Here is a 19,684-nt window from a genome sequence, read left to right as displayed (position 1 = left end):
GATTTCGCCACAACTCTGATACAACTTATAATAATTCATCATTACTTCACTGTGTGACATTTGTGAATGAACGGTAGGCTTACCCCAGATTCTGAACAAAGTTGGTCACATAGACCAGTTGGTCAGACGCCACTAAATTGAATCGTATCGTGATGTATCGTATCGTAGCAGATTCAGTGATCTCGCCAAATTTTGAAATCGTATCGTCTCTTGTGGAAGCCTGAGGTTTACCCTCCTAATGTGTTCTGTCAGTGGAAAGTTCAGGAATAGATAACTTTGTGGCTGTAATGAATACGCAAAAATATTATTGCAATAATGAGCCTAATATTTTCGTTGGATATGTCATTTATTGTACAGCTAAAAGGGTCCCAGTGTGCAAAAAGTTTGAGACTTGAGATCTTTGTGATGCTTTTTTTATTTGCTCTCTAGTCCATGTCTCTCTCTCTCTCTCTCTGCAGAGATCTCCATGACGTACAAGCTATAACCCGACCAAATTTGTCTCATTTCCTTCTCTCCACAGGAGTTCCTTGCACCACTGACTAGCTAGAACACCCTTTCAGTTTTTCCACTCAAGTTTTGGTCTTCCTCCCTAGAAATCGAGGGCTAGTCAATGATGTGCACCATAATACAGCCTTCACTTCGTGTATATTATAGTAATTTCAGATGATGCATGAGAAAGACGAGAGGCTTCTCTTCTAATCAAACCCAACAGGAAGTGTGATGCTGTGCTGTGGAGGCGGCTCACACTCAGGGAATCACTGTAGCGCCGGTGGGCGTGGCTAAACCAATGGAGTTACATTTCAGACAAACGGCAGCCGCCAGTCAGCAGAGAGATACTCGGACACGGTAAGGTTAGCGGATGATTTCTTCAGGTTTTAACACTATTAACATTAGAAATCATTGCTTTAGGTTCAATGTGGGTTTGAAACAGATCTTTCAGAAATGTAAAGCTAAGCTTCGTGACTGCAGCAGCGTCAGGGATGTCGAGGGTAAGACTGAAGCTCGCATAGGCGACTTCTTATTTATTTATTTATTTATTTATCTATCATTAGAATCCCCTGAATAGAACAGAAATGATGTTTGAGTTTATGGTCATGTGGTCACCCTCTTAAACATGGTGTGCGTCCAGGCAGAATGAATGGACACAGTGTGTGTGTGTGTGTGTGTGTGTGTGTGTGTGTGTGTGTGTGTGTAGAACATTTGTTGTTCCCCTCGGAATTTGCGGTTATTAATGTTAAATAGATGTGGTGGTGCTCACTGGAATATAGCTTATGAAGACCACTGTATATACTCCAATAATGATTCATATCACTGGATAAATTCAGGACCCCAGTAGTAGGCTATTTCCAGAGGTGCCTAGAATCAATCATAAAAATCAAACGTGTGATTTTATTAATTAATTAATTAATTTTTAAAAAATAATTCCTTTACTTCGTTTATTTATTATTGCTATTTGATATTTGATTTGCCTGCTGTCTCTTGTGCTGCCTTTTTAAACTACAAGGACGAGGACACTCGAGCCGTTTTTTCCCAATTATTGAGGAATACCGGGAGACCACGAGACTCTTATGCCATGGTGACGTCAGCAGCTTTGATCCGTCACCGACCGATTTCCCTCTTCATCACCGTCGGTGTCGCTACATGACACCCACGTGACATCATAGCGTAGATGAGGAGGATACAGTCAGAACTGGAAGAAAACCGACTACATCCTGCAGAGTTTTGACAAGATTTGCTTAAGATTCCTGTCCTGCTTCATGTCACTCATTTTATTTTATTTTTGTCATATTCACCATTTAAAATGCAATTCAGTGCTAGTTTCAGATTAGTTTTAAGCATGCAAAGATCCCACAAAACTGATTGCTGCTTATCTGATGCTGACATCTTGGTGCTTGATACTGATTTTATACTGACATCTTTACAGCAGACGAGCTGACTTTCTGCATGCTTTTGTTGACGAGCTGTGCAAAACATAAGAGGGGTGATGACAGCAGGCTTTAGGACAGTTTGTGCCCGGAGTTTTTTGTGTTAGATGTGTGTCAGTCAGCACCTCACACATGCAGCTTAAATTATGTCAGTGAATATGTCAAATCCAATCTGCCACCAGTCCAGCATTTCGAGCTAGGATCAGGCTTGGTATTGGATCGATGCGTTCCTAATTAGTCTTAACTCAGACACATTTTGACACCATGGATTAACATTTAATAAGGTTATGTTCCGATTTTAGGTAACCTGTCCTAACAAGTTCTCGAATTTGACCTTTACCTGTGACTTTAAAGCTGCACTGATCAGAATAAAAATACAAAATGACTATAATTGTTGTTCAAGGTACATGTAATCGTTTAAGTGACTAATTTCATAATCTACATTCATTGCTCTGTTTAACCCAAACCATGTCCAAGTTGTGATCTTCTAAAATAAAAATAAAAAATGCTTTCTTATTTATTTCTTATTTTATTGTGGTGGTGGGAATCCTGTGATGCATAATGCTTAATATATTGCTTTTTTTTTGACAGTCATTTATATTCAGTATGGCATTAGTTTGGTTTAAGGCTAACCTATCCTTCTCATCGCTTCCCAGCAGGAAAGGCTGGTTCCTGAAGGACATTATCACTCTAAGCCATGGGAAAGGATTACTACAAGATCCTGGGCATTCAGTCTGGTGCCAGTGAGGATGAGATCAAAAAGGCCTACAGGAGGATGGCCCTTAAGTTCCATCCAGATAAAAACAAGGATCCTAATGCAGAAGAAAAATTCAAAGAAATAGCAGAGGCATATGAAGTCCTGAGTGACCCAAAGAAGAAGGCTATTTATGACCAGTATGGAGAGGATGGTAAGTGGCACAAGATTTGTCCAAGAGTTGACATTTAGCATCCTGTTGTTGTTGTTGTTGTTTGTTTTTAAGTCTAAGCAACATTAATAATATTATATATCCTTTAAAATTGTTATACATATTAATTTAAGCATTTTTGTAGCGTCTATTTATTTGTAAGAATTTTCAGCCTGAACGTTTGCTAATGTGACTTGGGCATCAAACAAAATCAGTGTCCTTTTAGGCCTGCATATAAAGGCAAGAGATCTATGGTATATGCATATATGTGTATGTCCTGTGGCCTACAATGCTGTATCTTTCCCTGTTTGTATACATACTATTCCTCCTGCCAGAATGACTCATTCTATTTTTAAGTACTTTAAAATAAAATAATCTTACTTGAAGCGGTTAGAAATTTGCAGACTGTACCATTTTTGTTTGAGTATAGTCTTCAATGTTTCAGGCATTAAGTATTTAGTATGAAGCTGCAGATTACATAGTTCTCTGGGAGCCATGCACTAGATTTGAGACTCTTCAACTCTGCAACTGATGAGACATTAAATGAGACACTTTGCTAAATGCAACCAGCCTTAAACAGCACCCTAAAATAAAATTTAATTGGATTTATTTCTAAACAGATATGGATGTTTCAATGTTTTGTTGGTCGCTTCTTTTAAGAAAAATAATAATAATTTGTCCTGAGGAGTCTATTCCAAGGTAATATCAAGAGAATGTGTACAGTATATTCACTAACTGAATTAAATATTTATAGTGGCCTTTGTGGGGTATTAATATCGTGAACCTTACAGAAGCAATATTACTAATACTAACATATACCATTTTTAAAGGTGCAAGGACTAATAACACTGTTCAGGCCAGAGAGAGCTTCCATGCTAACACGATGTTGTTATTTTCCGTTTCCGCTGATTTGAGTTACATTTTGACATGTAAATGCACAACGACCATGTGTAAACAACTTTATGCTCTCTATAGGACAAGAATAGAAGTAAGGTAGGCTATTTATGACAGATAATGTCTGTGTACTGTACCCATCTGTCCAAATGTGTGTTGTCTTTTCTCAGTATCCAAAATAGAAAGAGAATGACACACTCTTGGCAGGCTCCTTGCTGGAGAAGTATGAGCAGTTGCAACCAAATAAAATCTAGTTGAGGAGTTTACTGACATTTGCTAATTGGTGCTCTAAAATAGCTTGTCTACAAAATTATCCTCTAAACTACAACTATAAGATGTGCATACGCCCAGCTTTACAGAACACAGGTATGTCATATAGCCAGAAATATATTTGTGTTAAGAAAAAAAGCCAAATGAGGAGTATATTTTTTGTCTTGTCAAATGGCTAGACCCATAAGCACAAACATTTCATGTGTTAAGAAATCCAACAACATGGGGTGTATTATTAATACTCAAATTTAATGTGGAAAGACATTAACATTCCTGCACTCAGCTTGGTTTATGCAGAAGTAAGAGAGAAGCCATCAGAAGCTGCTGCAGATTGAATTTTTCTTAAGGGCTGACACATTACATTGAGAACAAAACCATTTGTCTTTTACTCATTATGGCTGATGTGAGTTCTCAGAACCAGTATAGGTGTTTTGCAGGACACAAAGGTTTGCTGTATTAGTGAATAATATTGGACCAAAGGTTGAACCCTGTAGTACCCCGTTAATGAAATGTTACTGGTTCACTGCCTATGCATTCCCTTTAAGGTATGACAAATAATGTATATATTATAATATATACAGATAAATAATATACATAAGTTATAGATTAGTGACAAATTAAAGAAAACAAAAACAAATCCAAAAACTGTCTCGCTGAGGTGTCAGTCTATGACAAGCCACCAGAACATCTTCAATGCTTCAACCTACATTCTACAAGTCTCTGGAATGGTATTGGAGGGATGAACACCCTTCTTCAAAAAGATTTTCCCTGAATTGGTGTTTGCTGATAATTGTGGAGAACACTGTCGAAGATCAATTAGAAATCAAAGTCAATTAGAAATGTCTCAATTGAGGTCTGGTGACCGTAAAGGTCATTGCATATGATTTACATCAATTTTATACTAATCAAACCATCATGCCCTGCGAATGGGGACAGAGTCATCCTGGTAGAGATCACTCCCATCAGGATAGAAATATTTCTTCATAAGGGTCAGTCAGAATAACTTTGTATTGATTTGCCTAACAGAGCCTACATTAAAGAGGGCTTAGGAGACATCTGAGGTACTAGTTTGGGGGAAGACGAACATTACTTTTTTTTTAAAATCTCCCTGGGGTGTTAGAATTACTCTTAAGAACCCAAAGAAGGTAAGCAAAGAGTTCATAAGTAGAATAGGAACGAGAAATTGTATTGGGGTAAACAAATCTAAAACCACATTTATATTTCTAGAAACTTAGTCGCTTTTATTTACAAACATGTAAACATATTATTATATCTTCTCAGGACTCAAAAGTGGAGGAACTGGCTCATCTAGTGGACCAGGCACTACGTATCACTACACCTTCCACGGAGATCCACATGCCACATTTGCATCTTTCTTTGGCGGCTCTAACCCCTTTGATATTTTCTTTGGCTCTGGACGTCATTGGAACACCAGCAATGGTGCTGGAGACCATGATATGGACATTGACATGGATGGAGAAGATGACCCATTCAGTTCCTTTAGCCACTTTGGCTTCAATGGTCTCAATGGGTTCCATCGTGGGGTAGGTCGAAGACCTCGTAATGAATCTTTGCACAGCAGCAGCAACACCAGGAGGAAGGTGCAGGATCCTCCTGTGGTACACGAGCTGCGGGTATCTCTGGAGGAAATCTTCCATGGATGTACTAAACGCATGCGCATTACTCGCCGCCGCCTCAACCCAGATGGAAGAACAACGCGGACAGAAGACAAGATCCTTAATATTGTCATCAAGAGAGGCTGGAAAGAAGGGACCAAGATCACCTTCCCTAAGGAGGGCGATGAGACACCTGAGAACATTCCTGCTGATATTGTGTTTGTGCTCAAAGACAAGGGGCACCCGCACTTCAAGAGGGATGGCTCTAACATCATATACAGTGCCAAAGTCAGTCTTAAGGAGGTGTGTGCTTTTTTTTCATACAAATGTATCAAAGGTGACTTTGATGCAGTTCCTTTGAGGTCTTACATATATTCAACAGAACGTGAATTTGTTTTACAGTAATGAAAATAATGTGTTTTTAAGACATTTGCTGAGCCACATTTCAAATCATATTAGCACAGGCCAAACAGATATGTGTAATTGTGCATCATCAGTGTAGGAGTGAAAGGCAGTCAAGGAGAACATTAGGGGGCCTAAACAGAACCTTGTTGGACATCGTATCACACTTTTTCTGGCTCTGAGGAATCTCCAGCTGTAATGGTCTGCCAAGTAAGAACTGAATCATGCAAGACCGTCTATTAAAATATGAGTTGATAGTGTCAAATGCTGTATGCAAGTAGATCATTGAACAGTGTAGCCACTACTGATTCTGTTGGTTCCAGAAACATAAAAATCATCATGCTGGTTATTCCTACTTAAAAAAAAAAAAGAAGAACATAGCCTTGGACTTTCTCCCAAATTGTACACAAAAAGGTGTGTTGGAGAGGAAAGATTCAAGAGGCCAGAAGGGTGGTTTCATAAGCAAAGGCTTAACAACAACCAGTTCAAGAAACTTAGATAGGTGGCCAAGCTCAGGGACAAATTTAGTAAAGTTTTTAGTAAATGCTTCATAACCACTGATAGTACTAACTTCTCCTGCTAGCAAGTTATAAAATTGATGTAAGTACTCAAGTAGTTGGTCTAGAGTAGAGTATTAAGTATAGTGCTTGTTCTACCGAACAGTATAGTTAAGTATAGTCATTAAAATGTTATTGGATTATGAGACATCTTGTCTGATTATCAGTAGAAGACTTAGTAACACATACTATAACTGTCTGCTAGCAGCCTGGTGCTGTGTATTAACCCATATGCTCTCTATTTTTCTATTTAAATAGTCTAAAAATCATTGCTACCAAAGTACCTTCTGCTGTTCTGATCCAGCATCCTGGATGTTTTTGCTTTAGTTTAGTTTAGACCAGATTTGTGTGAAAACTTGACAAATCTGCAATATTTCCCCAGATATTTGACCAGTCATATATTATTTGACCGTTAATAATGAGTCAACTGTTTTCATTGCTAACAATCCTATTTAAGGTGGTAAGGATCTGCAAACAAGATGGCTTGAGCAAGTTAGTGAATACCAAAAAAGGTGTTGAGCAGCACTCTGTCACCCAAAACAGACTGGGTTCTTTCCCATAATATATTATGTATCTGGGAAATTCATGTGTAAAACCATACACTGATCCATTTAGTACTACTAGCTTTACCTATCTAATATAATGTCCATTCAATCCATTGTATATCATCAGACATATTTTCAGTATATAGAATTTTGGGTATATGGGCTGAAGATGCAGAGAAGGTTTTGCATGTTGATTAATGTATTCAGTCCATACAAATGTTTGCCATACTCTCAGAGAGTGAGATTAATTTTCCATTTGGCTGAATCAAATATGGATTACGAGACCCACGCTGTGAAATGTATCCATCCACCAAATGCATCAGCTTATATTTGTTCCAACCTTTTACAGTTGAAGGAGGTTGAGTGTATTCATAACATAGCTCATTTGATGTGATTTACAGTGTAGTGTGAAAAGAAATATGCACCTAAACTTTGCTTTCCAGGTGTCTAACAGCATGCAGAACATAATAATTACTCAGTTTGTTTTAATTATACCTTAAAATGTCTTGCAAAGCGTGTATTCAGAACGCATTTCCTTCATTGCTTTAGTCTCCTGTGCATTTAGATACAATGAGATTGGTTGTTTGATCAGTCAGCTTCTGTGAATTGTTGAGGCCCAGACATGGATTAGACAGATTTACTATCTGCTTATTACAGGCAACTGTCCTCATTTTTCTCCTCGTATAGGATGAAATAGAAGGCTTAGCTCACATCATGCCAGTTGTGTCTAGTTTAACTGCTGACCTTGTTAACCTCACTAAATTTATGTCGAGTGAGGAGACTAAGGACATAGTTGCTAGGCATAATTTTAACCAACAGAACAGTGGCTGTGAAATAATATTATCAGAGTGTTTTAAAAACATTCACCATTTAGTGAAGCTCGCCCCTACAAACACATCAGGAGGTTTTTCCTCAATAGTTTGATTTCACGAGCGAGCACAGATAATCTATTCCTGTCCTGTGCTGTGGTGCTTCAGATAAAACTTGATGTATGAGGGCTTGAAAACTCCATGCTTTAGACTGGTGCTAAATGGAGTCAGCTTTTCTGCCTGGTCAGGACCCTTACTTGGTTTATCCTTTCCCACTAAAGTGTGAGCCCAGAAGAATGTCATGTTGCAGTGTCATGCGCCACAGCATACTGTCCTCGCTCTGAAAAGGTCTAGCCAGCAAACCAAGCGGATATAATTGTCATGCAAATGTGTAACAGTCGTACATTGTGTATTTTTGGTAGCTGGTTTAATTGCAGGTTTGGCTACTTTGAAAGAAAATAAGTCGCTGTAAGACATTTGTAGAGAGCAAATGTATCGGGTAGATGCAAATGGGGTTTTTGGATAGTTAAATATTCTTAGCTTGATGAAGAGGTTCTGCTTGGCTCCTTCGTTGAAAGGAACCTTTGATATTCCCTGTAATGTGACTCAGGGAAGCTATTCTTTTTTTAGTGCAATGTAGACATACCTTTAGTCTGTTTAAGTCTTAGCTAAAGCTTTTCACCAACTCTTAAATAATAATCAAATATTGGTGAAAAAGAACAAGAAAATGAGTAATATGTTCTTACTAAAAATAGGTCGTCTAACTCATCACTAACACTTTCAGCCTCTCACTTAATTATTTCAAAATAGCTTTAATGGAGTCTTGAGTCACCACAGAGTGTTTCAGAGCATCACCGTAATCACTCGTAATGCTAAAAGAAGTGGGTGTTTTTCCTCACCTGGCTGTCTGAAAGCTTAATCATTTCAGCAGTCAAGGAAGGGAAATACAATTACGTCTCTGCTTCACTCATGAAAGCAGGTTTCTTGTGCCAGTGAGTTCAAGCTAATTTCAAGGAAATGTCTCCAGGGCCTGTAAGCCTATAAGAACATAGCCTACTTTTCTCAAACTAGACCAGACTGCATATAGTTTAGTCTCTTGTCTTGAACATTTCAATTGTCCATTACTTTGTAGCCGGGTTGCCATAAAACGTCTTCACTTTGCGGATCCTCCAATGTAGGACAACGTTTAATATCTTTCCGGAGGATGGCATTATATATGCCGCTGCTCCTCATCCTACTAATTAGAAGCCCACATTGAAACTTGATGAGAAGTTAACATAGCTCTAATATCACAGAGGCAATAATTTGGTCTGCCATCTGTCTCATGGTGTCTCATAGGCGTGCCAACTTGCCCATAAATCTTTGTCAGCCCGTTTATGTTAATCACGTTTGCAGATAAAGATAAAGAGACGAGTTTACCCCTCAGAGTCCCAGCTAATTATTCAGCAGGTCATTCAGTAGCTACTGTGAATGATTCAGTAAATACATTGAAACTAATAAGAAGGGTTTGGAGTTAGGAGAGTAACCCCATCGACAGATTGTGTGGTTTTTAGGGGTTAAAATCTTTCCAGAAATTCCGCCTACATTTAAGGAGCGTATTGAGTGTACTCTAGAGCTCTGTTTTGAGTAAACTTCAGAGCCTCCTTGGTAACTTGGCACGAATGACCATGTATCACCAAGATAAGTTTAGGCTGAACGTGATCCTTACTGAACACACATAAAGACTCCTAACGTATTAAAAATGGCTTAGTCTTAATTAAACAGCATTTATTTTGATTCATTTTAGGGAGCCATCCCATAGTTGCTGTTTGGCCCTTTATGTCAAAACGTAACTCCTCGGACATTGTTCCACATTAGGCCAGTCATGAAAATGCAAGGCATGCTGGCAAGGCCAAATGTTTGTGTGAGCTTCAGCCATGGCCTGTTTCACATGAATTCCCCTTTGCTGCTGCCCTGAAGGAAAGAGCTGATGTCATTGCTAACAAATCTCCTCATCTCTTGGGGCAGCTGCTCTGTAGTTCTTTCAGGTTGTGTTGCTCCTCTATAATCTGAGATGAGTAATATTTAAAGAATGTCCATTTCTGAAAATGTAGGTTTCCAAATGTACCCTTCAGAACCTGCATTAGAAAGGTAATGGAGAGGTTTGAGGTTTGATCAAATGTGCTGGGTCTTGGATTTAATCTGTAGCTGAAAATCTAAGAACAAGCCATTTTGTATATGCCTATCAGCGATTAGTAGAAATGGCTGGTGCCCAACTCTAGAAGATTCTTTGTAGTCATGGAACGATTTGACCTCTCTGACAAACTTGCCAAGTATTTACAACCTCAACTGATTCTTCAGTTGCTCCATTAGGGCTGCAAAATGAGAACAGCAGCTAAAATTAACTTTGCACCACTGACCCCCCCCCCTCCCCCCCTACTGGAGCATCCAGTACACTCACTCAGATACCAGACTCTCACTAATTCACATTTGCGCAAACGTCTAATGTTTCAAAGATTAATACAATACATTCTTTACAAATGAGTCATCATAAAGCATAGTCTCTGATTTCTGGGATTTCAGACACTCAGAACATATTTTTTATGACCCTGCTTTCACAGACTTTGGGACAAATTCTGAGGACATAAATGGTTGAGGGCGGACGAGGACATAGAACGGATAATCTACAAAGCAAACGAAGCTGTTCATAAATCAGTTCAAGACATCAATTGAACATGTGTTCATTACCAGTGACAGCTGGTCGTGATATTATAAGGGAGCCTAAAATCTATCAGTAGCTTGAGAATGAAACTATTAGGGGGGTAAGCAATGCATTATATCACAAGGTCTCACTATGTGGGACAAACTACAGTACTACATACACTTAAAGGCATACATGAATGATATCTTATTCAGTGTTTCATCTCCATAATGCCCTACTGGGGTCATGCTATTATTCCTCAAAATACCAAAAATAGTAAACCTAAAAGTTGTAACCATTTAATTCAAACCAAAAAACACAAAATTTACGGTTCTCTTGTCTATCGTCCTTTTGTGGCATTTGTACTTCGATTAGGCTATTACTTTTAGGTTCTCCTCCAAAGGCATTTTGGGGAAATAAAAGTAAGTATTCCACCTCATCCTCAATCAATACTGATAACATGTTTTGAATATGTCAGCAAAGCAGGCTGGAAAAATATCAGTTCAAATGGAGATCAAATCTGGGGGCCTTTTCACTCGTGTAATCATGTGACATGACTGGCTGCATGAGTCTACAGTCTGGGATAGAAAGAAATCAGCCCCAGCCTCGATTCTTCATGCCATTCTGTGTGTTTTTCTTACAGTATGATTATTGGTGGTGCCAAAGCAAAGTGCCCCATTCTGAAAACTCTACTGTAGCAGAAAACTTTCTGACTGTTACAAAATACTGACACCGCTGACTCCTTCCATAAATACCAATCAAACGTCTCCTCCCTGAAAGTGTCACCAAATCAATGGTTATGATTTTCTTTGTTAAATAACGTATTTTGATCTGTTTTATTATAAGCCTTAGATCATGTAGAGGTCTGCCGTACAAGGTCGTGTGAATAAGTTGTTATGAAGTTGGTGAGAACGGGAGCATTAATATAAACCTTGGATTTGAATTGAAGAGCTGTTTATAGAAAATGAATCAATACCTTCTAACTTATCAGAATACAGAATTCAACAGCGTGGTGGTGTGTGTGTGTGTGTGTGTGTGTGTATAATATATAAGTGCAGACCATTTACCATATTTTTTTACTGTGAGTAGGAATTAATTTATGGTGGTGTTAAAATGTTAAAAAGTTTAATTCAATTCAGTATTATTTGTATAGCGCTTTTAACAATGGACACTGTCCCAAAGCAGCTTTACAGAAATATATCAATTCAGGATTTTTAATGTATGAATTTGTCCCTCATGACGACTGAGGGTGGTATTATTATTTGGATAATTTTTTTGCTAATGTTATAACATATTTTGTCTAACACAATTCCCTCTTCCCCATTTTCCATTGCCAGGCACTGTGTGGTTGCACGGTGAACATTCCTACCCTTGACAACAAGGTTATTACGCTGCCCTGCAACGACATCATTAAACCAGGAATCATAAAAAGACTGCGGGGCGAGGGTTTGCCTTTACCTAAGAGTCCATCCCAGCGCGGGGACATGATAGTGGAATTCCAGGTGCGCTTTCCGGACAGGATACCTCCTCAGTCCAAAGAAATCATCAAACAGCACTTACCCCAGTCTTAAAGCCATTTTATTGGATTTATCATCATTTCTATTTTAAGATAAACATTACCTTTCACAAACATTAAATACGATCCAGAGGAATGGAAAATGTGCAACAACAAAAAAAGGACCGGAAGTCAACTTCATATTTTGTTACCCTTTTTATCATATTTTGCCCTTTTGAGAGCAGGTGGAAAAAATAACTTTCTTGGAGAAAAAAAAAAAAAAGATTTTGTAAGCAGTTTGTTACCTTGAAGACTATGACCTTTTATCCATGACCTTTTTCATATTCTACTCTATTTTTTTCACTCATTACTTTGAGGCAAAAGGGAAAGAATAAATTCCTACTATATTTAAAGAAAGCTTAATGTGGATGATGGATGCTATGCTTGTTTTGCAGACAGTACTGCTTATTTGTTTTACCTCTTACTTCTTGTCCCTTCTTTAGTCTAGTTTAAATCAAAATTTTTGGATAAAGCGGAATTTAAGATAACCCTTTAGGTCCTTTAGTGTGATGGGCTGATCTTAGCACCAGCAAGTTCGATAGAAACCATTTGATACATTTTTACTCTCAGAACCAACCCAGCAGTCTAAAGGTGCTTTCTTCTCTGTGACCAGATTATTAGGTGCTGTCACTCATTGCAAGTCTTTAATGGTGTGATCCCAGAATTTTGAGTGCCTTAATACTGCTCCAATTAGCTAGATTTCAAAGTCAGGTGATGTAATGAAAAGACCAGTGTTTTCACCTCAACCAAGCCCTATTATGGTACTGTATACTCTACTGAAAAAAGAAATTATTATTATTATTATTATTATTATTATTATTATTATTATGTCATTGCAAGATTAGCCTGATCGGGCAGTGCTTTAGGGCCCTGTTTTTATTTGCTCATGGGTTGATTTCATGTACTATGATTGGGAAATTCCGACCTTGATATTCTGTTGATTGTGTTACACTATTTACAGATTATTTCAGGATTCTCTTATACGCATTTTGAAAGGCTTTATTACTATAACTCATACCACACTTTTCTTTAAAATATATCCCTGACAGACTTTACTAGACAATCATAAGTCTTTCGCGGTAGGATAAAGAAAGATTTGAAAGTGAACATTAAGCAGTGTACAGAGTGAACACGTAGTGGAAATGAACTTGTTAAGGATTCATTGTAGCTGTATATAAAAGCTTCCCTGAAACTCACAAGAGCACTTTCAGAAAACTGTGAAGTCAGAAGATGATGTTTAAGGTTAAGGTAGGTTGTAAACATATATCACACACTGTATGTATACTGTTCAGTGCACACAACTGTGGTTAAAAAGACAAAGTATTCGTTGCAATGAAGTATATGCACATGGTAAAGTGGATGGAGACATTTTGAAGTTTTAGTATGACTGTTGACGCGTTACTGTTTTAGATGTGCACACTTTATAGCTACAGTTTTCTCTTGGTACAACAAAGATTTCTATACATTTGTATCCCTCGAAAGGAATTTATGATGTATTGCCTTTTTGCAATATGGCCAACATTTCAGTGAGAGGTTTGTTTGTTTTTCCCTATGGACAATCGTGTGAACCCACATCTCTCTCTTGTAGAATGTCAATTTATTCTCAAACAACATGAAACATTCGAAACGTGCCAAGAAATTTGGGCCTGCCAAAGAACGCACAGTCACCACACAATGCTCCTGGCACGAGTTTTATATCTGACACTAGGATTCTTGCTTGATATGTTTTATTTTAGGTCATTTTTACACCTATGCTATTTATGTGTTCTTTAATATAATGATGTTGCATTGAACATTTGGCCGCTGTCTTTATTCTATATTACAGTAAATCCAGCTTGCTAACTGGGATGGTAAAAGGGCTTAGCAAGTGATACTCAGTACAAAAAGTGTGTATTGTACTGTGATTTTAAACAGTGTTGAGGCCTTTTGGACTGATGCTTTGGCGGGGCTGAAGCTTGTTCTGAATGTGTTGGGTTTTATTTTTTTCTTTAGTAGTAAGGCTAAATTATGTACCTTTTTGTTGTTAAGGGATATTGTTTTAAAAGGCAAGAAATAAAACACAAACCATGACTTTATGGCCTTTTTTCCTTTTTACATATTTTTATCACCATTTTATAGTACAGTAAGTACCTAGTATTTAATAGGTAAGTAATTGCAAGTCGGATACATGATTATCAGTAGATTTTAAATGCATAGAGATTTCTGCAAAAACTACATGGGAGTCAAATGAAAAGCTTAAGTATGGCAACAGTACATTCAATTTGGGGCTGCAAAAGTCAAAATGTTCTAATGGCCCATTGTTCTCAATAGCCCCTTCTACTGTTCCCTTAAACCTGAGACACTTTTGTGGCATCTATTTGTAATAATCAATGCAAAAATGTTTTCATTTGACTCATCCTCAATATTACATCAAAATATAAACAGGTAATAATGCTAGAAACCATGTATACTCATTCATTTTCACCTGAAGGGTAAATCAAAAATTATATTCAGAGATAGAAATATGGACCGCCTTATATTTTTAATATTAGTTTTTCACATGTACTTACATTTCCAACACAGAATATATTCACTGTTTTCATTATTTAATATGAGAAAATCCCATCCCAAGAAAAACATATTTACCAATTAAAGTTATTATTTTACCGCAGCGCTTGTGCTTCACCCCTCCTAACCTCCAGGGATAGTGGGAATCACCTGGATACCTTCTTGCTGAAACTTTCCAACAAAATCACAAAGTAACTTATGACACAGTGTTTGCAGTAAGTCTCAGACAGCCAACATTCTCTTTCTTCTTCTCGCTTCATACGCATTCACGCCCGGCATATTTATACCCAAACTCCACAGCCTAAACAGCTCATGAATTACAAACGCCTACATCCTGAGGCCCAGAGCGCAATCTGACTCGCTTTCTAAGCAAATTACCTAATAAGACATGGCTCAATGGAAATTGATGATGCAGGAACTGAGATCTTACAACTCCAAGGTTAATGGCCTCCTGATAGTCGAATTACTCATCATCCCCCCCTGTTTCTCCTTGGAGAAGCTCAGGGATGTTACATCTTCAGAAACCCCTGCATGCCTGTTGAAATTAGATTGAGAAAACACTCGCCATATGATCTACATCTGAAAATATCGAGCTTTTATAGAGAAGATGGAGGAGAAGAAGAAGATAATAGAATAATATGCAGAAATCTCACAGTAGGTGGAACCCATAGCATCCTCCGTCAAATCCAGTTAGATCTCAGTCACAGTGTGAGAAGAATGTGACAAATTCACATAAATGCTTTGTTTCCCTCTGTTAGACATATTGGGAGAGCTGAGAAATTAGCAGTGTCATTGCATTAATTAGCTCCTCTATAGCTGACACTGTCAAAAAATGTACTGTACACCTTTAAAATCTGCAACAGACTACAATGAAAGATTAAAAGTTCAGTTGTTAAGAGCAAAACAGCTATATTGTATTAAATTCCTTAAAGAAATTCCTTCTTACCTCATTTTCAGGGTTGTATGAAAACAAATAGATCTTGAACACTTTCTGATATGGTTTTAAAATAGAATATATGGAACAATTCCAATAACTTTGACCAATACTGTAGTGGCAGAAATCCTTGGATGTTGAGACCCCTAGCACTTTTCTTGATATAGTCCAATTATTCAAGGTTGTTCACGCTATGACTGTCAGGACTCGAGAAAATTCATACCCCGCAGTGAACGAGCAGTGCTTGAATCCATTGGTGAACAGGCAGCTTATTTAAAGTTGGATGACAGTTTGCAGTATCACACCATTATGCGGCCGAGGGCACAGTGTTGCCAGGGCTTCAATGCAAAACGAGATTTGGGACTGCAATTTCCCTGAATTATTTGACATGTCTGTTATAGAAGTGTTCACATGTCAACTTGTAATTAAATCATATTAATTCTAGCTATTGCAGTCTGAATGCTGAACAATCTGCAAGCTGAACATTAGCGCACATGTCCTGCTCTTCATGTCAGTACTAGCTAGTAGCTAGATTAAAAAAAAAGTTAATAAATCAATATGTTGTGAACATATTAAAAAACAAAAAGACAGGTAGGGTGATATAGACATATATATTGCAATATTATATATTGCAAGTGGATATAAAGTGTATCGCAAGGTTTTCTTAGGTTACATTCAACCAAAATGTGGACCCTGGAGGTCCATGAAGATATGGTTTGGCAAGGTTGATGTGGAAGACCTCAAGCAGCCTGCCCAGAGCCTCAACCTTGGGGAGAAATTGGAATGCCGAGGTTATTAAAAGGGGGACTAAATCTATAATGGGATGTTCAAAAAGTATATACGATGGGTGTGATGGTCATGTGTCCACATACTTTTGGCCATACAATGTATTTCAAGTGCACCTGTGATCGTTTCTTTCCCAACTTTTGATCGAGAATCGTTTAAACAGAAGAAGGAACGAATACCCTGATTTTAAATCTATTTAAATCAATTATTTATAAACTCATTTGAATTATTTAAATGGCATATAGTCAGTTACTCATATTAGAGCATATAATGTCAAATGCATAGGAAGTGTGCAGTGGCATGCACACCTCCTAAACACACCTCAAAATCCACAATGGATTACATCAACATGTGTAAGCTAAGGCTTTGGCATGGCCCTCACAGTCCCCTGACCTACACATCATTGAAACTCTGTACATAGACCTCAAAAGAGCAGTGTGTTCAAGATGGCCCAAGAATCTCACAGAAGTAGAAGTCTTTCACACGGCAGAAGGGGCGAAAATCCCCCAAACCAGAACTGAAAAGCAAAAGGTGTTTACATGCTGTGATACAGTAGTAACACCCCATTTACCAAGTAAGTATTGACCATGCAGAGTGCCTAAACTTTTGCTTCGGGCCCTTCTTCTTTTTTTGAAACTTCATCCATTCATCCATCTTCTACCGCTTACTCCTTTTCAGGGTCACGGGGAACCTGGAGCCTATCCCAGGGAGCATGGGGCACAAGGCGGGGTACACCCTGGACAGGGTGCCAGTCCATCACAGGGCACAATCACATACACACTCACACACCCATTCATACACTACAGACACTTTGGACATGCCAATCAGCCTACCATGCATGTCTTTGGACTGGGGGTTGAAATCGGAGTACCCGGAGGAAACCCCCGCAGCACGGGGAGAACATGCAAACTCCGCACACTTAAAAAGATGGAAATAAAAAGTACTCTTGCTTAAAAATATTTTTAAATTGTTTCATCATTAACTTTATGCGTTTTGGAAATTCTGTCATATTTTACTTGCTGAGCTATTCACAGTAACAGAAATTTTGACCAGGGGTGCCCAAACTTTTGCATGCACCTGTGTGTAGATACGAGTGTGAAGAATAGGAGTCCTGGGAGTTTAAGGGGTTAAATCATTCAAGATCTATTTCAATGAAAATATCTTATTTTAAATGAACAATATATGTACCTCAAGGAAACATTAAATACTAATACCAGTAAACAATGCTTGTTAATTAGTAACCACTCTTGGTAAAAGCCGTTCCTGGTCATACAGCAGGATATTTATAGATGCAGCGCGTAATAAATATGATCTTTTTCCTGACATGTAAACTTAAACAGTGCTCTCGAATGTTCCAGCAGAGATTTTCCCCTCGTGTGGGATGGATGACTAAGGCAATGAGTTGCCTGACCACATAAGGTAAGTGGGCCTCTGTAAGCTGCTGTGTCACACCTCTCTTGTTGTAGTGATGAGAACGACACTGTATCTCTGTGTTTGGATGAAGAGAACAAGAGCTGTGTGATTGTACATTTGCCTCTGTTGTGATGTGCAGCATTATGTTCTAAATATAGCTGTGTGCTCAATAATCAAGAGACTGTTCACCAACAATTAAAATAACTTTAAATAAAAATTTTAAGCATTTAAAATGGATCTTTTGTGCCTTTCAAGCAAAACAAACAGACCTTTTTGAATTCATGACTAGTGACTTAGACTACAATTTATGTTAGTGACCTGACAGGTTGCCAGTGCTTATAAAACAGTGACCTGTTGACTTCAGAAGTATTGGCACCCTTCATGAGTAAGGTACGTTGTATTAAATAAACAATCCAAATTTTCAATTTAAAAGACTAGAGAAATGACTTACACTTCCTTTTTATATGAAGTTGATTTCTTTTTAAGGGGTGGTGCACGGTGGCTTAGTGGTTAGCAGGTTCGCCTCACACCTCCAAGGTCCTGCCACCGCCCTGTGTGTGCGGAGTTTGCATGTTCTCCCCGTGCTGCGAGGGTTTCCTCTGGTACTCCGGTTTCCTCCCCCAGTCCAAAGACATGCACTGTAGGCCGATTGGCATGTCCAAAGTGTTCAGAGTGTATGAATGGGTGTGTGAATGTGTGTGTGATTTGTCCTGCGATGGATTGGCACCCCGTCCAGGGTGTCCCCTGGCTTGTGCCCCATGCTCCCTGGGATAGGCTCCAGGTTCCCTGCGACCTAGTAAGGATAAGCAGTACAGAAAATGGATGGATGATGCATGCAACATGTTCCAAAAAAGTTGGGACAGGGGCAATTTAGGACTAATAATGATGAGACAAGTTGAAATAAGAAGGTGATGTGAAACAGGTGAGGCAATCGTCTAATCATAGTATATAAGGAGCCTCTAAAAAGGCCTAGTCCTTCAAGAGCAAGGATGGGTCGAGGCTTGGCAATCTGCCAACAGATGCATCAGTGAATAATCCAAAACTTCAAGAACAACATTCCCCAAAGACAAATCGGTAGGATTTTGGGCATTTCACCTTCTACAGTGCACAACATAATTAAAAGATTCTATGAAGAATCCGGTCAAATCTCGATGCGTAAAGGGCAAGGCCGAAAACCACTTCTGAATGTGCCTAATCCCCAATCCCTCAGACATCACTGTCTTAAAACGCGTCATGAATCTGTAATGGATATCCTGACATGGGCTCAGGAATACTTTGGTAATCCTTTGTCAGTCAACACCATTCGCCGCTGCATCCACAGATGCAAGTTAAGGCTTTACTATGCAAAGCAGAAGCCATATATCAACACTGTCCAGAAACGCCGCAGACTTCTCTGGGATCGATCTCATCTGAGATGGACAGTAGCACAGTGGAATCATGTTTTGTGGTCTGACGAGTCGACATATCAAATAGTTTTTGGACAAAATAGCTGTCGTGTTCTCCGGGCCAAAGAGGAAAAAGACCATGATCAGCGTCAGGTCCAAAAGCCAGCATCTGTCATGGTATGGGGGTGTGTCAGTGCCCATGGCATGGGTAACTTGCACATCTGTGAGGGCATCATTTATGCAGAAAGATATGTACACATTTTGGAGCAACATATGCTGCCATCCAGAGCAGGACAACGCCAAACCACATTCTGACCGGATTACAAGCGCATGGTTGTGTAAGCAGAGTGCGGGTGCTAGCATGGCCTGCTGCAGTCCTGACCTGTCTCTAATTGAGAATGTGTGGAGCATTATGAAGCGGAATATAATGCAATGAAGACGCTGTACAGTTGCACAGCTAA

General features: G+C 38.7%; 1 protein-coding gene across 7 annotated transcripts; it reads left to right on the top strand.

Annotated features, from left to right (window-relative positions):
• The first annotated feature begins 744 nt into the window (after nt 1–744).
• dnajb5 (DnaJ heat shock protein family (Hsp40) member B5) lies at nt 745–14,228 on the top strand. 7 transcript variants are annotated; one of them, XM_047149883.2, is made up of 5 exons: nt 759–846; nt 1,505–1,759; nt 2,585–2,833; nt 5,276–5,913; nt 11,941–14,228. In XM_047149883.2, the coding sequence occupies exons 3-5, from the start codon at nt 2,623–2,625 to the stop codon at nt 12,172–12,174; spliced, it is 1,083 nt and encodes a 360-aa protein (XP_047005839.1). In that variant the 5' UTR covers nt 759–846; nt 1,505–1,759; nt 2,585–2,622; the 3' UTR covers nt 12,175–14,228. The 7 variants fall into 7 exon arrangements, with proteins under 7 accessions (XP_017306714.1, XP_017306708.1, XP_047005839.1 ...); XM_053674603.1 differs by lacking the exon at nt 759–846 and adding an exon at nt 852–989; XM_017451225.3 differs by lacking the exon at nt 1,505–1,759 and having other exon boundaries at nt 745–851; nt 2,582–2,833.
• The last annotated feature ends 5,456 nt before the right edge of the window (nt 14,229–19,684 follow it).

Source organism: Ictalurus punctatus, chromosome 22 (genome assembly GCF_001660625.3).
Source record: "Ictalurus punctatus breed USDA103 chromosome 22, Coco_2.0, whole genome shotgun sequence".
Classification (NCBI taxonomy): Eukaryota; Metazoa; Chordata; class Actinopteri; order Siluriformes; family Ictaluridae; genus Ictalurus; species Ictalurus punctatus.
Note: the sequence above shows the minus strand (reverse complement) of the source record. Positions and strands in the feature narration are given on the sequence as shown.